The sequence below is a fragment of the Pholis gunnellus genome (assembly GCF_910591455.1).
Source record: "Pholis gunnellus genome assembly, chromosome: 6".
In the NCBI taxonomy this organism is placed as follows: Eukaryota; Metazoa; Chordata; class Actinopteri; order Perciformes; family Pholidae; genus Pholis; species Pholis gunnellus.
In genome coordinates, this window is record NC_136532.1 from 19,860,997 (window position 1) to 19,883,685 (window position 22,689).

The 22,689-nt window shown below is 42.4% G+C and overlaps 1 protein-coding gene across 2 annotated transcripts; it reads left to right on the forward strand.

The window, feature by feature from the left end:
* Positions 1-1,767: 1,767 nt before the first annotated feature.
* gnb1l (guanine nucleotide binding protein (G protein), beta polypeptide 1-like) lies at positions 1,768-20,418 on the forward strand. Of its 2 annotated transcripts, XM_079160563.1 has the most exons (7): positions 1,768-1,855; positions 2,343-2,497; positions 2,811-2,936; positions 3,160-3,322; positions 6,219-6,311; positions 12,044-12,259; positions 18,306-20,418. In XM_079160563.1, the coding sequence occupies exons 2-7, from the start codon at positions 2,388-2,390 to the stop codon at positions 18,582-18,584; spliced, it is 987 nt and encodes a 328-aa protein (XP_079016689.1). In that variant the 5' UTR covers positions 1,768-1,855; positions 2,343-2,387; the 3' UTR covers positions 18,585-20,418. The 2 variants fall into 2 exon arrangements, with proteins under 2 accessions (XP_079016689.1, XP_079016690.1); XM_079160564.1 differs by lacking the exon at positions 1,768-1,855 and having other exon boundaries at positions 2,264-2,497.
* The last annotated feature ends 2,271 nt before the right edge of the window (positions 20,419-22,689 follow it).

The following is a 22,689-nucleotide window of genomic DNA, read 5'->3' on the forward strand; positions in this document are numbered from 1 at the left end:
TTGTATTTGGGTTTGTGGGTGACTCACTCGCAGCCACCACAACAGACCCATTGTTGTGGGCAACTCCGATTCACTGGAAATGCTGACGCCTGGAAAACAGAAGGAACAATCCAACCGAGGAAGTAGTGGCAGGGGAAAGTGGCCATGTTACTCCTCTTTTAGATACTAGTTTGGTTATATAGTCCCCCAAGTAACATAGCCCCCAACTGTTGTCTGTGATTGACAGTGAGCTGTGATTGGAAAGTCCTCCAGCCACTAGTTTTGGGACAATGAAACCAGACAGTTTCAGGCTGCTGGGTCTGTGACTCACAGCTTCATGCAGGCCTGCTGCAAGAGGACAAGGGACGCTTAATCCACCTGTTACCAGAGTGAGCCTCACCTTGTCACACACTCTCACAGTCACAGGACTCTGGCTCAGGAATGCAGTGTTACCCATCCATTCACAGCTTAACTGAGAGACCCTCACAAAAAAACACTGTTGACGTTTTTTTGCCATTTTTTTCAAACCACACAATAACAAGTTTGGACAGTTGTCGGCTGAAGGGTTTCCTGCTGGTTTAGTTCAGAGATATGAGTGATACCTAAATGGTCAATGTCTTGAGTCCATCAGACTGCAGCGTTATGGCCTTAATTAGGCAGGCTGGTCAGAGGTCTCTGTCTCTCCGCTTCACAGATTCACATGGACAATTTAACCACTAACCTCCTGAAATGAGTTGCTCCTGAATGCCTCAGGCTCCAGTTTCAGCATCTACTGATTGCAGGGAGCAAGGGTTATGATAAGTAAAAGTGGAGGGGGTGACTGTGTGTGTGTGTGTGTGTGTGTGTGTGTGTGTGTTTATGTCTGGTGGGGGTGAGGTTGTGCTCATTAACTCAGGAGGCCTAAAACATGAAGTTACCCATATTGTGCTGTAATACTTTTTGTGGAATCTGCTTGTCTGTTCAAATACAAAGCTTTAGTCAGCAGACAGTTAGCTTAGCATAAACACTGAAAACGGGGCTGTTTCTTGGCGTGGAGCAGAGACTTCCTGGAGTCTGCTAGTTGTTTTTTTTGTACAGATTAATTAAGATATACAGTATATAGTTTGTTAATTGGTGAGATTTTTGTGGATTTTTTGACCGAGCCAGGTTAGCTGTTTCCCCGTGTTTCCATGCTTTATGCTATTTTTATTTATGCTAAGCTAATCGTCTCCTGGCTCCAGCTTCCTATTAAAGATTATCAATCTGCTCATCTTACTCAAGAAGGCAAATAAGAGTATTCCACTAAATGTCAAAGTATTCCTGAAAGGTAAAGCCAGCTTCAGCGTATTACTGTGCACGTCTTTACTTCTGGAACTTTTAGCAGTGTGAGTTGGCAAACATGCAATTGCAAGTAACCAGGTAGAGCAATGATTTGTGTGGCGAGGGAGCAATTTTACTGTGAAGTCTCAGGCGTAGAAGCCAGTAAAACCTGCAAGACTCTTCATTTAGATTGGTAGGTTAATTGTTCAATTGTATTTAAGTGGGTGCTCGTTTTAAAAAGTCATTGTCGAGCAATTGTTTCCCGTAACACTGAGAAAGCGGGGTTGTAATAAACATTGTCTAATTAAAATAAACTGACTATGCCGCCTGGCATAGACAGGTTAAAGACACCTGTTATTCTCAACATGATAAGCAGAATTTAGATGGATATTAGATATCTAAAGTCAATCACTAAGAGTCACTCACATGTATGTACTGCAATTTAATGTTGACACATCATTTCCTTGCAGCATACCTGCGGTCGGTTGGGTTTCCTCAGCAGCCCAGCCTACAAACGACATAAAAGCCTGAGCTGTTACTTCTGCCTCTGGGACAACGGCCGTTGATCACAAGAGGAGTGAGAAGCATGAATCTCCGTCTGTTTACTGTAATTAAGCTGTCAGGGGTCGTGATTTATGACGTATTGAGTAAGAGAGGTGTTATCAGGTAGACTCGAAGGAGGAAGACGGAGAGAGAGAGAGAGAGAGAGAGAGCGCCACAGGGTTTGTAGCTACTAACAATAGAGCAAATGCAGACGGTGCATTAAACGCAACTGTCTGCTCTGTGTGAGAGAACAGCTTCAAGGCAAAATGGAGCTACTCTCTGACGATCTTTGCTCAGTAATTGTGCAAAAACAAAATGAGATTACTACTTTTCTGATGCATGTAGATTTTAGGCCTACTTTTAACTTTCTTTGTAACCGGATTTCAAAGTAACATTTAGTCATTTCTGCTGAAAAGGCACAGAACTGTTGAACAGTCTCGTTGGAGACATGCTGTCGGGAACAGAAAACTCATCTCTCAGCTCATTGTTCTTGTCTGTTTCGGGTTGGTGTCCTGACACAGGTTCGCGGCCTCCTTGCAGCCACACATTGATTGCATGACCCAGGGATGTTTCGTCCTGCTCCGTCCCCCATCTACACCCTGAGGGGGGCTGGCGGGCCCCTCAACACCCTCCATTTTAGCTGCCACGGAGGGGACACTCCCCTCCTGTTTTCTGGGTGAGTCATTTATCTCAGCATTATATATTCTGGCTCTTCACCTTCCTCAAACAGTGAAGATTGTTTGTTTATCTACAGTATAGAAGTAGATACCAAGTCAACTAACCACGATTCACTTAATATATTAAAACAGGCACAGATTTTGGATGTTCGAGAGCAGCTATTAAAGCACCACGCACCAACATTTGAAATATTGTAAAAAGAGCAAATATTGCAGATTTTGGTATTGGTGTAGGTGAGAGCAGGTCAATGATGAGTCATATTTTGTGTCATACAAGCAACCTACTACACTGCATTCTGTTTGGTTTTCCAGGTCAGGGAAGGGTGCCATCCATATGTGGAACCTAAACACCAGGAGAGCTGAGAAGATTGCAGAAGGTCATTCTGGTAGCTCGGTGGTCTGGGTCAGCACCCTGCAGCAGACAGATACCCTCATCAGGTGAGGACAGTTCAGATGTCTTACTCATCCTTCCCTTACTGTTTCTATCAGAGCATTTGGAAATGTAAGATATTATTTATCACTTTAGATGATGTTAACTTCAGATTTGATGGTTTTCTTTTCAACTAAGCTTTGAAACACATTTGTTGAGATGAAACATGTTTTGAAACATGCAAAGAACTGCAGCTTTTGTCTGTTTTCGTTCTTTCCATTGATGGAGCAGTCAGGGACGGGACATGCAGGTCTGTCTGTGGGATCTGAGCGAAGGTCGTAGTGAGGTGATGGACTCTGTGTGGACCGGCAGTGTTGGGTTCTGTCAGTGCTCCATGCTGGAGACGAGCCCTGGGATGCGCCTGCTGGCCTTCGCTGGACAACAGACAGAAGAGGTCAGAACATCAGGAATAGTATAGTAATAATAGTAATAACTCTAAATAGTCTTTAGGTTTGGATGCTAGTGTGAATCCAGTGCATGCTGGGATGTGCTCTAGCCCCCTGCAACCTCGAAAAGAATAAGTGCAACAAAAAAATGGATGCCGCAAATGTCACTTATCAAGATGGGATTTTAGTATTTCCTGTGGAATTTTACTCTGCAATGTTTAGATTAATGGCTTATGATAATATATAATATAAATACAATACATAGTCATGCTTATTTGTTACATTTTTATCATGTGTACTGTTGCAGTTTTTGATTCAGACTAAGGACAGACGGTCTGAAATGGATACATTCTATATAATACTATTTATAAATGACTTTTTATGGTTTTAAGGTTTGTTTATCTCTAAATATTTAAGGAGGGATTTCTGGGATTTCCAGATCAAAGTTTCCAATGGCACATGTTGTCCTATATTCAGCGGAAACATCCTTGCATTTAGGTGTGAGGTGGGATGGTTAATTGGTCACAGACTGATGAGAATCAAAAATGCCAACCTGTATGAACCTGAGCAGACTTGCTCTTGCTAGTTTGCGGAGTTGACTTTAAGTGTTCACACATATTTGTGGCTTATAGTACTGTTTAGTAGTTCCAAAGCAATAGTTTGTCACATCAAACCCCTGTCATGTTTTCCTATTACCACACTGTGATCATTTGCAAGTGTTCTGATCCATAAATATGAAATGGCTTTCATTCAATCAGGTGGCCAATGTCATACTTTTAGCCGATCTTCACTGAATGTGTCGAGAGTCAACGTGACGTGAGCATGCAGTTTGCAGCCAGGACTTGCAGACGGCAATCTAAACAGCACCATTCACAAACCGGCATTCATGTCATGAGTCAGCAGACACATAGCAAGAATAGGAACTTAATACCAGCCACCAGCTTAATGTCAGTTCATTTTGGCTGTGGCTAGTAACATGCCATTCAGTGAATCTGTTTGTCTAAAACTCAAAACTCTCCAAAGTGGCTGTTTTTAATCTTTAACTGGTGGATTAAAAAGGGAAATCTCAGTGGTAGGTTGCTTAGTTGATGCTCAACACCCACAAGCCTGAAGGGTTTTGTGTGGATTGAGGCAGGATGGGGAGAGGTCAGCCAGCGATTCAGCCATCTTTTATTGCCTCTAGATTCATGTTACTTGCTCTGCTGTGGAGGAGCCACACTTGAAAGGGACAGAGCAGTCACCTGATCCAGCCAAACGTGCCTCTGCTAACCCCAGTCCAGCAGGCCAGGCACCAGGGCGCCTGTGACTCCCAGCACCTCAATAATGCTATTGTCCCAACAGACACAGACAGACAGAAACACACACACCCATACAAGTTAGATTAAAACAGGCCGCAGACGATTTTGTCATTTGGTCTCCACACCCCATTCCACAGACATAACTGACCACGACAGATGCTTATCATGTACCTGCAAATAAAACACCCACATAAATGAATCCCCTCAAGAAATAATACATATGCACTTGCCACAAAACATACACAATGGTGTGATTTAGTGCCATGTGCAAAATGCAGGTAGGTCAATAAGAACTTCCTATTTCAGGTGGTTTTACTGTTTACTGCTCAGAGCGAGATTCCTGGCAGCAGATTGCTGCCACGGCAGAAACATTAATTAACAGTGCGGGTGTTTTATTTATGGGCACTGGGATGCCACACAAGAACAGTGAACACCTGAGGCACAGAGAAGCCCTTAAAGGCCCTCTTTGTTAGGCACGCAAAGGTAAACACGCAGGACAGATGTGGCCTAGCGCTAAAATACAGATGTCTCCCTTAAAGGGCTGTTTAATCTGAGGCCTAATGAGGATGAATATGCGGATCATCAGCGCGGAGGAAGTCGAGGGAATGAGTTTTGGTAGTGATGTGTGGTACACACATACAAAGGCACACACTTTATCATTGGCTTCATTAGGCTGTGTATTTTATCAGAATCAGTGCCAATGTGTGCAGGAAAACACCATTCATGTCACGGGGTCGGGCTTTAGCAGGATTTATTATAGACAGTGGGGCGGCCGCTCTGCTCTGATGGATGGTACTGTACTGCTGGTTGGAGGCACTCTGATCTGCGGAAGTCCTGAAGCACAATGACAGATGCAGATTGCTGCTTTATTTGAATTCAGAAGACAAACAAATCATGACTTGGCCTTGTTTTGAAAACGAAACCACCGGAGAGTATTAGCATGATACAAGTTACCCAAATTAAAGCTGTGCCAAACAGTATAGCATGTTATTGGACTACAGAGGTCTGGTAAGCTCAATTTTTCCTAACGCCACACCGCTAATTTTCTTTTAATTTTTCAAACTTGTAGTCTTCTGGACTAACCTCAAGTGACGTCATTTGAAGTAATTTATCAGACTCCACACAGCTCTCTCTGGAGTCTCAAAAAGCTTTAAAGGTTCTCTGTACAAAGTTCAGAACATTAATGCAGTCACTTCCCCTCCAGGTTAACACTGTTAGCTCTGTTAGCACCGTTGCCGTTGTTTGCACTGTTAGCGATTGTAGCACCGTTAGCTGGCTCAGCTCAGCTGTCACCATGTTAAGAGCCGTATGGAGGCAATACATATGCTTTGAATTTTTTCTGTATTTGATGTGTAAAGTTGATGGGGCTCTTCTCTAATGTTAGCATGCTAACATGCTAAACTAAGATAACAACATTGGCAAACATTATACCTGCTAATCATCAGCATGTTAGCATTGTCATTGTTAGCATGCATTTAGCTGAAAGCACTGCTGTGTCTCAGTACTTTACAGCCTTACAGAGCTAGCATGAACGTAGAATGGGGATGTGAACAGGTTAGCTATCTCTAGTGCGTCTTATGTTGTAATCATCTTGTGTTTCCTTCAGATCAAGATCATTGAACTACCCAGCAAGACCCCAGTCTGCAGCCTGGTACCAGACGCTAAGCTGGGGATGGTCATGTGTATCAAATTGTGGCAGGTAAGCACCAGGCAGTCAAATATATTTTCATCAAAAGTTCTTGCAGTGTTTTTAACTTAAAAAAGTAGCACTGTCCCGCTACAGCTCAAGTTCAACTAGTTCAGCTTGGTAGCCATTGTCTTACATTTAAAACAAGGAGGAAAGGAAAGCTTTTCTCTACATACCTGCTTTTTTTCTGGTTGGCCATCAGCCCATGACAAGACACAATAATAGAAAAGTCAACAAAAAGGCACATGAGAGACGTGGCCCATGATTTACCGCCCAACAACTTGTCCTGGGCCATTTTTCCCAAGCGTTTCTTCTCTGCTGGCACTGAGTCCCAACACTGTAATTAGAGCGTTTGGAAGGGCTGTGGGGTTCACAGCCATATATCAGCCTGCAGCTGCACATCCAATCTGATCCGAGCAACAAAAAAAAAGGTTGCTTTCTGTTTTGTAAATGCTGTCGAAAAAGTTTTATTTTCCAGCCATTAAGGAGACCCTGTAATTATTTTCATGGTTAATTATTAACTCTTTGGGTTTGGGGCTTTGGGGGACGGGCTGGGTTTTTAGATTTATGCAAGATGTTTGAGTACATTTTATGGACTGTACAGTTTACAGGCAACAGAAATCAAAACACAGCGTATCATTTTGAAGCCAGGGTGAGTCGAGTTGCTGGCCCGTGCACATTCAGTATTCCTGTAATCCAAATCAGAGATAATGTATTTTAGTATGTTATCTACAAAAGCCATAAAGCTGACATTGTGTTTGGGAAATTATTATAGAGACAAGTAGACAAGTTAGAGTCTCACAATGCATGCTGACATTATTTTCCACCACACTGACATTGTGTTTTTCTTTGATTTCACTGTTACACCCACCTTTCATCATCTGATTTATGAACTACTGCTGGTTCAGCGTTGAGTGCCAGGAAACATAATGATCAATTATGTCATTATAAATGATATAATATCATTGTAATACAGCGCAGGCAGCTGTTTGACTTCAAAGCCGAAGGGCTTAGGTGATTCTAAATCATCCCAGTCTGATTCCTTTCAAAGCTGAGGCATGTTCATCAGCTACACTGACTGAGCGACTCGAAGCAGTCCAAGCAGTGGGAAGTGACTGAAAACCCCGTCTGTGTGTGCGCTTGTGAGTGCGTGTAAAACTGCTTTCTCTCACACACACACACACACAGAGTCTTGAAACTCTACCCACACATTTTGTCTGCCAGTCATAAGAAAAATGCTCACTTGTCTTTCACATGAAATGCTCATATGCTACCCGCTGTTTCCTGAACCTCACACAGCAGGAGGCAACAGCTGAAACCGTCATCCTCTCTCTCCACCCCGTCTCTCTCCATCACACACACACACACCAGGATGAAGCCACTGGCAATTATCTCCTCTCTCTGTCTTTCCTCTCACCATCTCTCCCTCTTTTCTTCCCACCGTTGAGGCGAGAAGTGATTATCCTCCATTATTTCCAAGACGAACTCACCAACAGATTTATTGTCGGCCTTTAAGCCCTCTCTGCTGGAGTTTCTGGAAAAAGATTAAATGCAGTGTTTAAACTGCATTTTCTCCTCAGATCACCTTCCCTTTTGCAAGATCCCACCCAGCCCTTATAGTTCATGTGCTGTCTAAAAGGTGACGGAGCTTATTATCTATTTTCTCTGAATCTGACTGGCTGGGAAGTGCTGAAGCACTTAAGTGGAGGGAGAGAGTACCCCCACATGTGGGACTGCCCTGGCCAGGGGGACAGTATTGATGTATGATGTGCAAGGCTTTTAATGTGAACAGAGGCTGGCGGGGAAAAGGAAATGTTCCTATACAGATATCCATCACTCTCAGCTCATCACCTTGCTGCCTAGTTGCTATGACATCATGGTGGACCGGGTCTAAAACCAGAGGAAACGATCGGTTCCTTATGTTGAAGCAGTGCCGGCCTCAGGCCTGTGGCGGCCACATCAGCAAACAGGCTGTTGTTCTCTGGGTTGTTCAAGGAAATGACTTACAAGTGTTTGTGGAATATACAATACATTCAGGATATCGCCCACATACTTCTCTCTAACTGCTTTTAGATTTTGTTTATTTATGTTTTTTTTTATTGTATTAGTTTATTTGGCAGGAACAGCACTCGTTAATTTACAGGGGGAAAAAAACTGTAAATGAGCCAGAATTAGCCTAAAAGCCTAATAATCACCTGTTTGTCCTGGCCAGATGTTAAATATCCATCCTAGAAATAGAATATGAAATTAAATGACACATCCTTTTAAATTGAATATATACAATATGATAAATATACACATAATAGCGCAACACATATCCACTAATATAAAATGCATCACTAGCTTGGAGACAAGCAGGATGTATTCCTGGATGCCTTTACTGTTAATGTGTTTGCTGTTTGTGTCAATACATAACTATCTCTGTATGATAATTAATCCAGTATTAGAGTACTTGCATAAGGGCTCTATTCTGCTCACAGGCCTCATAGATATTATTTTGCCCGTGTGAAAGATTTCAAAATTATCACTTTTTAAGAATAAGTTTCTCAAAATTAAGATTTAACTTCAGTTTAATAACTGGTACAAAGTCTATCTCTCTTGTCCAATAATGCTGTGACAATGCGTTCTCTATTTGCTTTAGATGTCAGGTCATGCACAACCTAATAATCATGTTGCAGTCAAATGTAGTTCATCTCAAAGGCTTCAAATGATGACGTGTGGAGGCAAATTGGGCATTGATTGAGTCTATTGATTGATTGACTGAAGTGGGATTGAGATTTGTATAAATTAAGAAAAAGAGCTGAAATTATTAGTAATTTAACCAATTACTTGTTGACGAAAAGTCAACTGGTAACTGTTTTGATGATCTTTTTATTCTTGAAGTCCTTTTTCAAAGATAGAATGCTAAATGTCACCTTGTTCCATCTTCTCAATTGAAAGCATATGTTTGTCTTATGCGACTGTAAATTGAATATCTTTAAGTTTTGGACTGCTTGTCAGACAAAACAAGCAATCTGAAGGTGAGACTTTAATTGCGATGGTCATTTTTCACTTTTATCTGGCACTTTATAGACCGAATCAGTAATTGTTACCAGTTAACCGATAATGAAAATAATCCTTTGTTTCAGCCTTAATAGAAAACGTGAGTATGGAGTTAAATTCTGTGTGTGCATTTCATTTGTCTTGAGCTGGAACCTCAGAGGAACTAACGCTGATTTAGATCTAATAGCTCAGCAATCATAGTTATTTGTTGTTCTTATTTGTTAGAGCTTGTTTCAGTGCCTCCATAGGTTGCGTGGGTATTTTAAGTTGCCTCAGCAGCATGGGGAATTTAAACCTCTCCACCAAATGAGATTGTTGTAGAAGAAGACAGAAGGAAGGAAATGACTTGATGTTCAAAAGCCCCTGTTATCGTGACTCTTCTTGAGGACATGTTGATGATCTAACTGCACCATAGGGGTCGGAACCAACTGAGTGACCATCAGACTAGACAAACATTAAGAGATAGGGCCTTCAGCCTACTGGCTTAAAAAGGGTTGCATTTTAAAAAATGCCTGTAATTGTTCCAAATACATTTAAACATACATTATGTAAGGCATGGCGAGGCAAGTGTATTTGTATAGCACATTACAACAACAAGGCAATTCAAAGTGCTTCACATAAAACCATTAAAAGCATAAAAACACAAGGCATGTACACAGATGCATCACATTTTCATATGCTTCATAAATCCAATAGAAATGACATAGGACAACATGTCTATTAACAAGTTGGAGCCCAACGACCCAGCGTCATTTCTCCTCCGCCTCGTCAGCCGGCTTCCATCCGTCTGTCTTTCTAGCTGTTCTATGGTGATGAATCTCCTCCCAGAGCCCCAGCCCCACTCCAGCAGAGAGCCCTCTTGTAGAAAGGCCTTTGGAGGATATAATGAATTAGGTGTCTACCCAGGGTTCCCCGACCTCCGACCCATGACATCATCAATCAAGGCGGTCCTACACTTAAGAGAAACGGTGGGCCCCAAGCCTGGAAAGCTTAGCCCGGGCCCTGCCGGCAAGCAGCGGCCACTGATTTTCACTTGTTTTTATTTGTTTTCACAATCCCTTAGTGTTCGTCCTCGCTGATGTGTTTGGAAGGGATACACGACTCTGTCTATAATTTGTTTAAAGCTGGAAGAAGAGAAATATAGAGCGTTAAGTGAGAAGAGGACTTGAAGATGGATGAAAAAAATGGCAGACGTGGCCCCCTCGCACATATGGAAAACATTTCTTTCCCTCCTCACTTCTGCAGGGCACGGTGCTTTTGCTGGGGGCCTGATGGTATTTTTGTGCATTCATAAGTCTTCCGACATGTATTCCGTCGCTCTACAGGCCACGGTCTTTAAAGCTGGGAAAAGTTGAATTGTTGTTTGAATAACACTCCGGCCATATACATGGAGGCTTGGTACTTCCACCACCGTCTCCATATACTGTATGTGCACAGAAGAAGTTTGGGAATTCGGTAAAACGGGACAGAGGTTTGAGCTCACCAGTTGTCTGTTTATCCATTCCTCCTTCTCTTCTCTCTCCTTCAGTCCTTCCTTTCCTCCCTGCAGCAATGCAAAGATATATGAAGCCCCCAGTTTGTATCAGTTAACCTTCATGTTCTCCTTCACAGAGGTGATTTACAATCTGTGGCTTCCAACAGTTTGAAGGCACAGCTTCTTCATTCTTTTTTAATTTTATACTGCTTACTCTTCTCTTTATATATTCATACAACTTTTTGTATAGATTTTGTGTTAGGTGAAGGTTGCTCTCTATATATTTAACAGAGGTAATCGGGTTTAGGTTTTACGTTTGTGCACCTGGTTTTATTTCATGGGATTTGAAAGATTTACTCCGATGATTTCACCGGTTGTAAACATAGCGGCTGGATCTGAAAAGTCCTCGATTTGTGTTGATTTTTTGGGACGCAAGAAGGAATCTGCGAAATTTTGATAATTGAAAAAATAATTTCTTTAATAATTAAAATAAATGTTAGTTGCAGCTCTAATGCTGTACCGTAGTAAGTATTTCAGTTTTTTAAGTTTTACATATTAAAATAAACAATCAAAAATAATCTCTGTTCAAATTTGATATATATATATATATAAATCATTATAATGGTATAAAAAAGTCCAAAATACTGATGAAAAAAAATAGGTACAGATAAAATATACCTAAAACAAAACAATGCACATTATATATATATATATATATATATATATAGATATTTATATATATGTGTGTGTGTATCTAAAATAAAATGTACTGTAACTGCCGTATTTTATTATAGTGATTTTATAATAAATGTCAAATTAAAACGCCACACTAAACGGTGGCCAATACATTTGGGTTTTAAATGATTTAAATAAGTCAAGTTTTAAGAGGGTTTTGCAGTCTGTTACTGCAGTATATGTATCAGTGCTGGCAGAGAGTCCTTCGGCTCAGAAATATAGATGAGGAGCAAAGTGAGGAGCGGTGTAATGGAGTGTTGGAAAGAGAGAGCAGCAGCCTGATGAATGGAGCCCACAGCGTCTTTCCCAGTGTCAACAGGAGCTTCCAAAATGATAACCTCTGCTCCGCTCAGCTTCCAGCACTACACAGCGGTTTCTGTGGTTTCTTTACTCCAGAGATCTCATCTGACATCTTACCTCACATTACTCTTAGTGTCCTCACATCCCATCTCACTGTCTCTCCTCTTTCTTTATCATCCTCCCTCACTCCCAGCCAGACTCGGGTCAGGGACCGCTCCTGGTGGCTGGATACGAGGACGGTTCCCTGTTGCTGTGGGACGTAACCCAGAGGTCCATGCTGAGCCAAGCCAAAGCCCATCCTGAGCCCATCATGTGCCTGACCTTTGACATCAAGCGTCTGAGGGGCGTATCTGGCTCCTCTGAGAACAAACTCTCCTCCTGGATGCTGGACAGACAGAACAACCTGCAGGTCAGCAGAGGACAGGCTAAGAGAGAACAGTAGTGTTGTACAGCCTAATGTTTCCCAAACTTTAGCCTAGACAGCCCTGTCATATGAACTACTATACCTCTTCATCCACATCACCCCTCAGGATTTTAGAATGACTATAAACTAACAGATGTCAATACACAGTAAGGTTGGATGAGCATTCCTATGGAGGCTCATTATTCAGTGGATATCGATTTAAATATCAATAGATTTTGCATACAATTTGAAATATCAATGTTTGGATCCACTTGTTCAAGTTTGCATTCATACTACTACCGTGCAGCGGCCAAAGCTCCACATTGAACGATTCATCCCGAATTTTAACCAATTATCTATTACTTTATTATTTACTATTTTAACCATCTATCAGTGACTTTTAGCTCACAATTTTAACTATTTATCCATTACTTTTAGCAAACTATTTCAACCATTTATACATTATCATAGATAACTATTTTAACCATTTATCTAATACTTTTAGGTAACTATTTCAACCATGTATACAATGTATTTACCTAAACAGTTTATCCATTACATTAAGCTAACTGTTGCTAACTACTTTTCTTGCTTACTTACTTTTTTTAATTGTATCAGAATACTTTCTTTCAAATTAGTTGTAGTTATTCTTCTTTTCAATGAAGATTTTAAATGTGTACAATGTTCAAGTGTGCCTTGACAACTGCAGAATTACCTTCTGGGGTTCTCGTGTCCGTGTCCTGGTTGGGTAACTGTTATAATGTTCATTCGGCCTCCTGAAGTGTCCCTGGTTAAGGTCCTTAACTGCTACCTGCTAACTAATTGTTGCACAAGAGCATCTGCTAAATACCATGAAATATAATAGAAAGGTAATGATGGAGATGGGACGAGAGAAGAGTTGCCTTTCTCTAGGCTCTCTTGGAAAACATCAGGGGCCAAAGAGGAAGAGGCTCAGTAGGGCTCCGGGGGCCATAAATCAGCTGCTGGTTACACAGCGTTGGCAGGGCCAGGGGCCAAGGGCCGGGCTAGGGCTGTCACTCCAAACTCAAACCACCCACAATCATACACACTGACACAATCACACATCAGGCGTGGATATAAATAGTTCTGGATGACAAACGTATCACAAAAATAAATTCTCACACACACACACACACATTGGTAAACTTTACAGTAAAGCCCATGCCAGAGCATCTTCTGCCACGCCGAAAGAGACACATCAGCTTTGTACCCTAATTCATTTTACATAACAGCCAGCGCTTCAGAGACTTGAACGCCTCATTTGAAGCTGTATTTTCTCTTGATTTCATGAGCAAAAGCGAATGCTCACATTTTGCAGCCAACCCCCATGAATCAGAGCCGAGGGGAACCTGAGGCACACGTAGTACTCTCCTGCACGGTGAAGGGGTATTATTCTTTCCAAGGCGTTTTACAAATGAATGCTTGAATTAGAAATATTTGCAAAGCCCCATTTTTTTTTTGTTCACCGTAAATATGCGTCTCGAAAAACACTACAAAGGATTTGATTCAATATACCAAAACAGGAGGAGAGTAGTTATTTGGTTTATTTTGCCGAAGCAACAAAATATTGATTCAGCATGTAATCCAGGATGAGGATAACAGGACAAAAAGCACAAGGAGAGGGAAAAGATCCAACAGGGGCTTTTAAATTATCCTGAAGTGCAGCTCAGTGTGACGTCCAGACAGCTATCCTCAGTTCTTCCCACAAAAGTATTTTTGTGTGGCAGCAGTATGGAGACGGCAGGACCTGCCGGGTGGCGGACCCGGGCCCTGGGTCCTGACGGACGACCCGTGAGAGGTAATAAAAATATCAAAACCTCGGAGGCCCCTTAACCAAACAAAAAACACATCTGCAGTAAAGGGAACAGTAGTTCACAGTGGGAGGCTGCAATAAAGGCTGAGGAGGCTATAAGTGCCACAGCATCCCACTTCCCACAAATTACCTCTGCGATACCATTGAATACAGTGGAACTGGCTGGCAAGGAAGATAGATGCTTTTCTTTTGTGAAGAGGAGGAGAAGCTGAATGTGACACAACACAGCGCCGTTATGATTTAGTGAAGCCTGAGGGGCTGTGAAGTGAGCTTATCAAGCCCAGATAAAGACAGACAGCCTTAGGAATGGAGGTTAATGTATTACACATGGCTCCCAGAGGCCTTTATCTCCTGTTTGACCTGGCCGGCCTTGCATCTTTTCATCGTAATAAGGCATCATCTTCAGCCTTTTTTTCCCCCTCTTTTTCCTTCTCGCGCACATTTTTGGGAACGTGTCGTGGCTGAGATGATGAGGGCGTGGGTGTTAGGGTTTACAAGCTGTTAAGCCAGATGGACATATATTTAGGCGGCCACTCAAATGTATTGACAAGTGCAGCGGCGTGTTCCTCCAGGTGAAAGAGAACGACGGAGGTTTGCGGACTGGAGAAAGAGAAAGCCGGTGTAGACAAAGGGAGGTTAGAGGTGTAAATCAAGCATGGTGACAGCAGAGACTGATGACAGTTCCCTACAGGTGGGACTCCTGCCCCTCGTCTTCACCACAATGTAAAATATCCCCCCCCCCCCCCAGCAGTCAGCCAATCCTGACATGACCTTTCAGGTCCAACCTCAGTCTGATGTTGAACTGATGTATGTATCCGCTACTGTCATGAGAATTCTCTTCAGCAACCCCCGCCTCCCCTCCCCCCGCTCCTCTTCTCTTCTTTTTTTTTCTGAATGGGACTGCTAGCCTGTTTGACACATCCATCTCCTGTCAGCCAACGCCAAGCTCTGACAGGCAAGGTGACAAAAGGCTGTAATCTCCCCGCTGCCGAGTGTGATTCAGGGACAGGGTGTGTCAGAAATACCTGCGAAAAAAAAGCCTCCCAGCCGCTAGGCTCAAGTGAGTGAGCGATGATGGGACGTTTCAGTAGATGAGCGTGAACGCCAAGATTCGTGCCAAGACGGAGGAGGAAAGACGGGGAAGAGAAGTTGGAGCAAGGCTTGAGTGAGATCTGCCGAGTGAACGCTCCTTTTGAACGTCTCCTCTGTCGGTGAGATGCTACAAAAAGAGAATGCCGAAGTGTGAGTTTGTGTTGGATCTGTCGTAGGCCACAGAGAGTCTAGTGGGCCCAGCTGCTGAGCAGAGCTGGTAGCCTCCTGACAGCTGAGGATGCTGGCGTTAAGACAGCAAGCCTGCTCTGTGTGTGTGTGTGTGTGTGTGTGTGTGTGTGTGTGTGTGTGTGTGTGTGTGTGTGTGTGTGTGTGTGTGTGTGTGTGTGTGTGTGTGTGTGTGTGTGTGTGTGTGTGTGTGTGTGTGTGTGTGTGTGTTGGTGAGCTTGCATGCTGTAACACAGGCCAGGAAGGAGTGTTCAAACAAAATGATGAAGCCCAAAGATGGATTGTGTCTATGATGAGATAGTAAGTCAGGAAGGAAGGGGAAGAAAAATGGGGTGTCAAGTAAAATAAGCCTGCAGTCCCTGCTTAGAGCCAATGGATTTCATCACAGATTGAGACCTGGTTATTGGCAGCGCTTAAGTCAGCAGCGTTTTCCTTGGTATTCGTTCAGCAATGGTGTGGCCCGATAGCAAGAACAACAATACCGCTGCTGGAGAGCATGGAACTGAAATGACAGCACAATTTAGACTTTTCTTTTAAAAAACAAAAGACAAGTTATCCCAACATTAAAGTGTGACATATTCATGGTCTGCAAGGCGTTGTCATTTCCATTATCCATTCATCTTTTGGTTGTTTTCTCAATTCATCGATTAGTCATTTAGTCTATAAAATCATCGCGTGTTACTAGAGCCCAAGGCGATGTTTGCTTGTTTTGTCCCACCAATAGTACAAAATAGGAAATACGCAAAAGTTTGTTGTTGTCTCTGCCACGCTCATGTCTCATTGATGAATATGAACAGTGAGCTTAGCTTAACGCAAAGACGGGAAACAGGGAACAGGTAGCCTGGCTGTGTCCTAAATGTCAAGCTATTACTTAAGAAAAGAACTCAAATTCTTAATCAGTTTTTAAAATAATTTTCTGTTTGATTGTTCCGACTCTAGTGTCATTCTATTTCTAAAAACAAATGTTTCTTGTGCTGCAGTGTTAATCAGAACTATGTGTGACCAAAACTAATATTACTCTCAGTCAGCAACTAAAATAGATTTTAATTATGTATTAATGTGTTGATCATCTTTGTAATTGATTGATATAAAAAAAATGCAGATTGTAATTTTCAAGGTGTTTCAAATGTATTTTTTGGTCCAACTAACAATCCAACATATATTCTATTTACAATCATTTATAACCATATAAAGCAGAAGAACCAGCACATTTGTATTTTTTATCAAATAAATGACTTAAAATTAAAAAGAAAATTCCATAAATTGTCGGTAAATATTTTTCTGTTGATCAACTAATTAATTAATCATGAAATATGTGTGCGTGCTGATCACTTGCAGCTTAAGAACCAACATAGCTGCCATTCATTTAATGTTTTAGCTCAGGTTAACTTTTTTTCCTCAACATTTTTATTTTGACCGTCTCAGACTGCAGAAAGTAAAAACAATTAGCCAGCCAGCCCCGCTGAATGACCATAACTACATCATTAGCCATTTACGGCTTACAATTGACCCTTTAATGAAACAAATGCCTTTTCCTGACACAAACTATGGGAAGCAAAACAAACAAAAACAGACACTTAAACCCATCATTATCAGGCCTCTAATGCGGACCAGATGGAGAGAGGTAGGGGCATACCAACTTCTTGAGGTAATAACAAAGCTCCAAACAATCTTTCACCCTCCGGGTTTCTTTGTATCAGTGTATCTGGCTTGTTTGGTCTAACCAGGCACACTTACTTTCGCACTAGCGGTACCAGCGATGATGGTTTGCTAAACAAAAAACAAAAAGAAATCCCATCACTTTCTGTTCTGAACTTTCTCGCTCTGTTTTGATCAATGACATTCCTCCCTGCTCTCTCTCTCTCTCTCCCTTGCATTCCACTTTATCCGTTTGGGCTGCGAGTACCTGGCTTATATCTTCCACATGCAGCCTGTGGATGGTTCCTGCCCCGAACAGGAGCATGCAGATAAATTCTCCACCGTCTCCTCCCAACCCAAGGCCATTAGTCTCCCTAGACACAGCTTATGAAGTCAATTATACGCTGTCCAGTTTGATTTCAGCTCCTAGATCCAGATGTTTGTGTCCCATCTACAGGTCCAGCAGAGATCCCCAGTCTGCAGGAAGAGCACGTTCGCTCCCCAGGAATGCCCACCTCAGCAGGCCCTTTAGATAGTGATCTTTGCCGTCATTCATTATAATATGTCAGAATGTTGCCCCTTTAGAGAGATTGATACAGTCCTAAGACACTGTAAATCACAGGGAGAGGGAGCTGTGGCTAATCTTTAGCAGGCAGACGTTACAACAGTGTATTTATCGGGTCTCTTCTCCCGCTGACCAGACCTTTCAGTGTGAATGTAATTCATCAGAGGCGCTTAAAGCAACACGGCATCTGCAAACAAGCATTTCAGCGAGAGGGTCTCTCTCTCTCTCTCTCTCTGTCTCTCTCTCTCTCTCTCTCTTTCTTTCTTTATTGCAAACTGTGACAAAGGTAACTCAAGCCCCGCTTCCAGAATAGGCCCCCCTAACTCCAAACCAAATAGTGGGACGCAGAGAGATCTACTCGCGGCCCTCGTGCCGTAATGTTTTATGGCCGATGATTGAGTCCCAGGAGTCTCCAGCCAGGTTCAACAAGACATCCAGCCTCACACTTGGACCTCAGTCATCAGATCAGCTGATAGACTCTCCCGGTCGGTGTTTGCGTTGGCCTCGGTTTCCTAGACGGCAGTGATTAATCGACTTACTGACCTAATTATTATTTTTGTGTCCTTATTTGCGTGAACAATATGTTCATTTGGTTTTCGGTTTCACTAACAATTATCACAAAAGACGCTGCCACTCAGCATCCTTGGTGTTTGCAAAGTGTTTGTAATGTGTGTTTGCTACTTGGTTCTAACCTGCAAAGACCTGCTAAGATCCTTTTCCTCTTTGTGGTTTTATAGCTCCAGGACTATGTGACCCTGGTCAACCCTGGGGTTTCCCAGATGTGTGTCAGGGGGGACGGTAAACTTCTGGCGTCAGCGGGCTGGGACCATCGGGTGCGGATATTCTGGTGGAAGAAGCTGCGGCCACTGGCAGTGCTTCAATACCACACTGACATGGTGCTAAGCGTGGCCTTCTCTGACCACCAGGACCCCAGACAAAGACTGCTGGCTGCTGGATCCAAGGACCATCGGATCAGCCTGTGGTCAATATTCAACGAGGGAGCAGACACTGGCTGAGCACATGAGCTCTGGAAGGACATATGGACTTTTATTCAATACTTTCTACTGATGTTGATGTGACACCAAATGGTGTTAGTAGCCAATAATACAGTAATAGTCCAGTTCAAATGGTGTGATAACTGGACAAATGGACTGTTAATATATTTAGCTAAAACTGATTTTATTTAGTCCTCATATGAACTAAGATTACGTCATTTCATGAGTACGTTCACAGGCTCATCGTACTATTCTCTCCTCAATAAATCCAAATGCCGTTTATCAAACAATGTGTACAGTTAACATCATAAATATTGAGGTCAATATGTGGAACATAAGAACTGCACAACTTTGTGAACTTTTTTTTTTTTTACACAGCGTGTGTCTCGAATAGGATTTCCTTTAATTGTGAGGCCATGTTGAAATATTCGATATATTTCAAATAGTGGAATAGTCATTTGCTGACTTTGTCAGTTTGCTGAAGCCTTTTGTGACGCTCCGTGCAGCTATGTTGTTGTGTTGACTTATCTGATAGGAGATTTGCTCCACTGGACCTGAATTTGAGGCATACAACGCACCTGAGCAGCTATGTAATCTTGTGTTGTTATTCTAGCAGGTCTTAGCTTAACACACAGGCCCCTCCAGCCTGACCTGAGCTGTTTGTCAAACAAGGTTAATCACAGCAGGGGCATGAAGAACAGAGCTCTGTTGGTTTAGTGGTGGTGCTGATCAGCAGATGCTCTCCTTCTCCTTCATGAGCTGGTTTTCTTCTCTCAATTTACTCTTTGTTAATCATAAAGATCAGGAACTGAAGAAATCCATCGGTGTAGACATCAAACTGAGATTCAAATAAGTAAAAAAGACATGTTTCAATGTCCTCTGCAAGAGGAATCTGCAGAATTTCCATTTCAGAACAAGACAATTGTTAACATTTACTTTACACGTAATACAGATGTCTCTGTAAGAAACGGACATTTGTCATGAACACGGCCACGGTTCTTGTTGTGAAAGTCCCAGAGAAAATAGAGAGGTGGTGTTTTTCTGTCCGCTGCCTCTAATAATACCTCTGTGAGTCAATGAGCAGCATGGGAGCTCCTGTGTTGCAACACTGTACCGAGAGGCCGGGGGCCGGGGCTTCAAACGCTTGACGTTCTGCCTCATGAAGGCTTTTGTCTCCTGGGATGACCCCAAGTTGGGAAGCTCATCATGCTGTACAGGAAAGGCCTGAGAAATCAAAGAGCCAGACGAGCATAATGGCCACAAATCATTAGTGAACAGAGGAAAGAGAAGGTCATTTGCTCGACAAGCTGCCTCGCGGTGACGTTACAGTCATTGAAAAATGTGCCGTTTTGGTTGATTTTCTTGCTTGTATTCGAACCTGTGAGTTGTGCTTTTACTTGTTTAAAACCCGTTGTTATATATTCTTTTAAATAAATAGCTGTGGCTTGCTTCTGTTTCCAAGTGCCTGGTTTTAATGGCATGTTTCCCTTGATCCCTGCGGAGCTCCAGCTATACCTTTTGTGTCTGACCCCACTGGTGACATCTTGCATTCATAACAGCTTCCTAACTCTCCTGTTGGCTTTGAACAAACACTAGAAGTGGCGTGGGCCAGCTTCCGTCCATTCTCTGATAAATCAAATGCTGTGTTCATTGGTGCAGATGTCCGCTGAATGGAGCAGACAGCAACCCACAGGCCTTAGAAGTGCCCGGTGAGGTGGTGGTGGACCTCGTAAATCACTTCATAATGGATCATTTAGGAAGTCAATAAATGGACAGGGAGACCGTCTGCACAATAGGCCCCGTGCTTCACTTATCACCTAACGTGTGTGTCCCTTGGCCTTCAAGGTCAGAGGTCAGCCTGGTTTTGGGATAGGACATAATCCTTCGGGTTGTGTTGGTGTGTGTGTGTGTGTGTGGTTGATGCTGTCACTCCCCGAGCCTTTGGGTGTATTCGTTGATATGTAAGTCGTAACACCGAGTTTGATTATTTATAAAACATAAATGGTTATAAAGAGAATGATCTGAGGAAAATTCTGTTTTAGCCAAAACCAATGTTCCGCCTCACGGTTGAGTGGGTTTTATTTATTTTTTCAAATGTGACTTAATACAAACGTATCGAGGCTCGTGCCCAGTGGTGCCGATGTGTTTTGATGTTCTGCATAAAATGTCCGTCAGCAGCCTCATGCACACCATAAACTGTAGTACCTTTAGTATCGGGCCAAATATGAAACATGTGTTCTGTTGTTCAGGACCTGGCTCTGATTGGTTTACCTGGCTTTTTTTTTTTTTTTAAATAACTGTCCCCAGATACGTCAGGCTGGGAGGCGAGACTCAGCAGCAGAAATGTACACAGAGGCGAAGCGAAGGAACCGAGAGCCTCGATAGGCCTGTCACAGCAGATGTTCCAGATGCAGCCGAGTGTCAAATGATGCCTCAGGTCGCATTATCATCCATCCTCTGTCTCCTCATACTTTACTGGCAAGTCTTTGGCACCATTTCTCTTGGAGCCTGAGACATATGGGCACATGAATGCAACTGGGCCTATACGCCGGCTGCTCTTTTCCTCGGTGTTAAATGAAGGATACATTGGAATATTTTGCTAGAAAATGGCCTCGGCCTGTTGAAAGCAAAGCCATAGCCTATTAAGGTGCGCGTGTAGAAATGTAATAGGGGGAAAGATTTGCCGAAACAGGCATCATACTGAGAATAGACGGTATTGAGGTGCAATTCATTATACATCCTCCAGCAGGAGCAATTTCTCTGATTGCCATTTTGAAAATAAATCACTACATTTATTAAATTTGCATGGATTAAAGTATCTGTAATCTCAGCCTATTAAAGTACATCTTTAAACAAATCTTTACTCAATAAAACAAAGCTTCATTGAGGTGAAAAAGACTAAAGATGCCCTGTGTTCCTCATGTTCTTACTTTCAGATCCCTTCCAACTGTATAGGCAGGGTTACAAAATGAGGGCGGCTTCAGGCTTCAATGTCAAGTCTCCCCAGACTGATGCATACTACACCAGGGACACCATTTATTAAGAGAGCAACATATGAAGAACATTTTCATTGCTGGATAGGGATTGGTACAAAATTGGACAACTGTTAATAGTGCAGGTGGTGAGAGAAAATGAGAAGGCTGTGTCTTTATTGCAGTGGTGAGATGTACTTTTCTAACGCACTCTACGTGAATACAAATCTGAGATGCTTGTAGCATTAAATATACTCAAGTATAGTTCTTTACACTTATAAATATTGTAATTTAGTTTCTGTATGTTATAGCCTATAGCCTAGTAGATACAGATAGTACTTGCAAAACGAGTTTATAAAATGTAATGTATTGTTACACATTAAAATACCCACTAACAGGATACATAGGCCATTAAAATTAAGTCCACCTTGACAAACCGACACTGAAAAGCTGCCTAATGCATAATGTAAAGATATAATATATTACAGAACTGACAGGGATAATTTTTTCTTAATACTGAATACTTCCTTTTGATACAATAAGTTGATTTTGATTTGTACGGGATATTTTTATACTTTTATTAATCTCAATATTGCTATTTGTTCTCTGATCTGACTGCTTCCTCCACAACTGCTTGATCGTCACCTCACTGTACTAATGAACGTGTGTTACAGTGTTTTCTTGCTTTGCCAGCTGACCACTGTGCAGCCCTGACAAAGGAACGTGGATCCTCAGCGGTGCTTGGACACTAGAAGTCACATAACTGGTTTTATGCCCTGCAGCCTACAGAGAGTAACTCATTTAAACGTAGTTTACATATTAAGCGAGATGCTTTTTGACCGAAGTATATTGGTGGAAACTAAAAACTTAATTAAATTGCTTCAATACAATCGATGGTATAGTTTTCCTATTGTGGCCACTGGCATGCGGTCACTGTTGTTCTTGACTAAACTACTAGTCTCATTGACGTTTCCTCTTGTGTTGTGAAACCTATACTTAGTCCGCATATCGCCTTTTGACCCTTCCTCCCCGCGTGTTACCCTTCCCCAACCCCCCACGAGCTCCGTCGGTGCGGTGATAAACCCAGTGTATCTCGTCTCGTGGTGCTTCTGGGCTTCCGACGGGCTGCTCCTCAGCACCTGCAGGCCGGCGTC

Coding starts and splice junctions, on each gene's coding strand:
- gnb1l (XM_079160563.1), top strand. CDS start 2,388: ATGTTTCGTCCTGCTCCGTCCCCCATCTACACCCTGAGGGGGGCTGGC. Junction 2,498..2,810: donor ACTCCCCTCCTGTTTTCTGG/GTGAGTCATTTA, acceptor TTGGTTTTCCAG/GTCAGGGAAGGGTGCCATCC. Junction 6,312..12,043: donor TGTGTATCAAATTGTGGCAG/GTAAGCACCAGG, acceptor CCTCACTCCCAG/CCAGACTCGGGTCAGGGACC.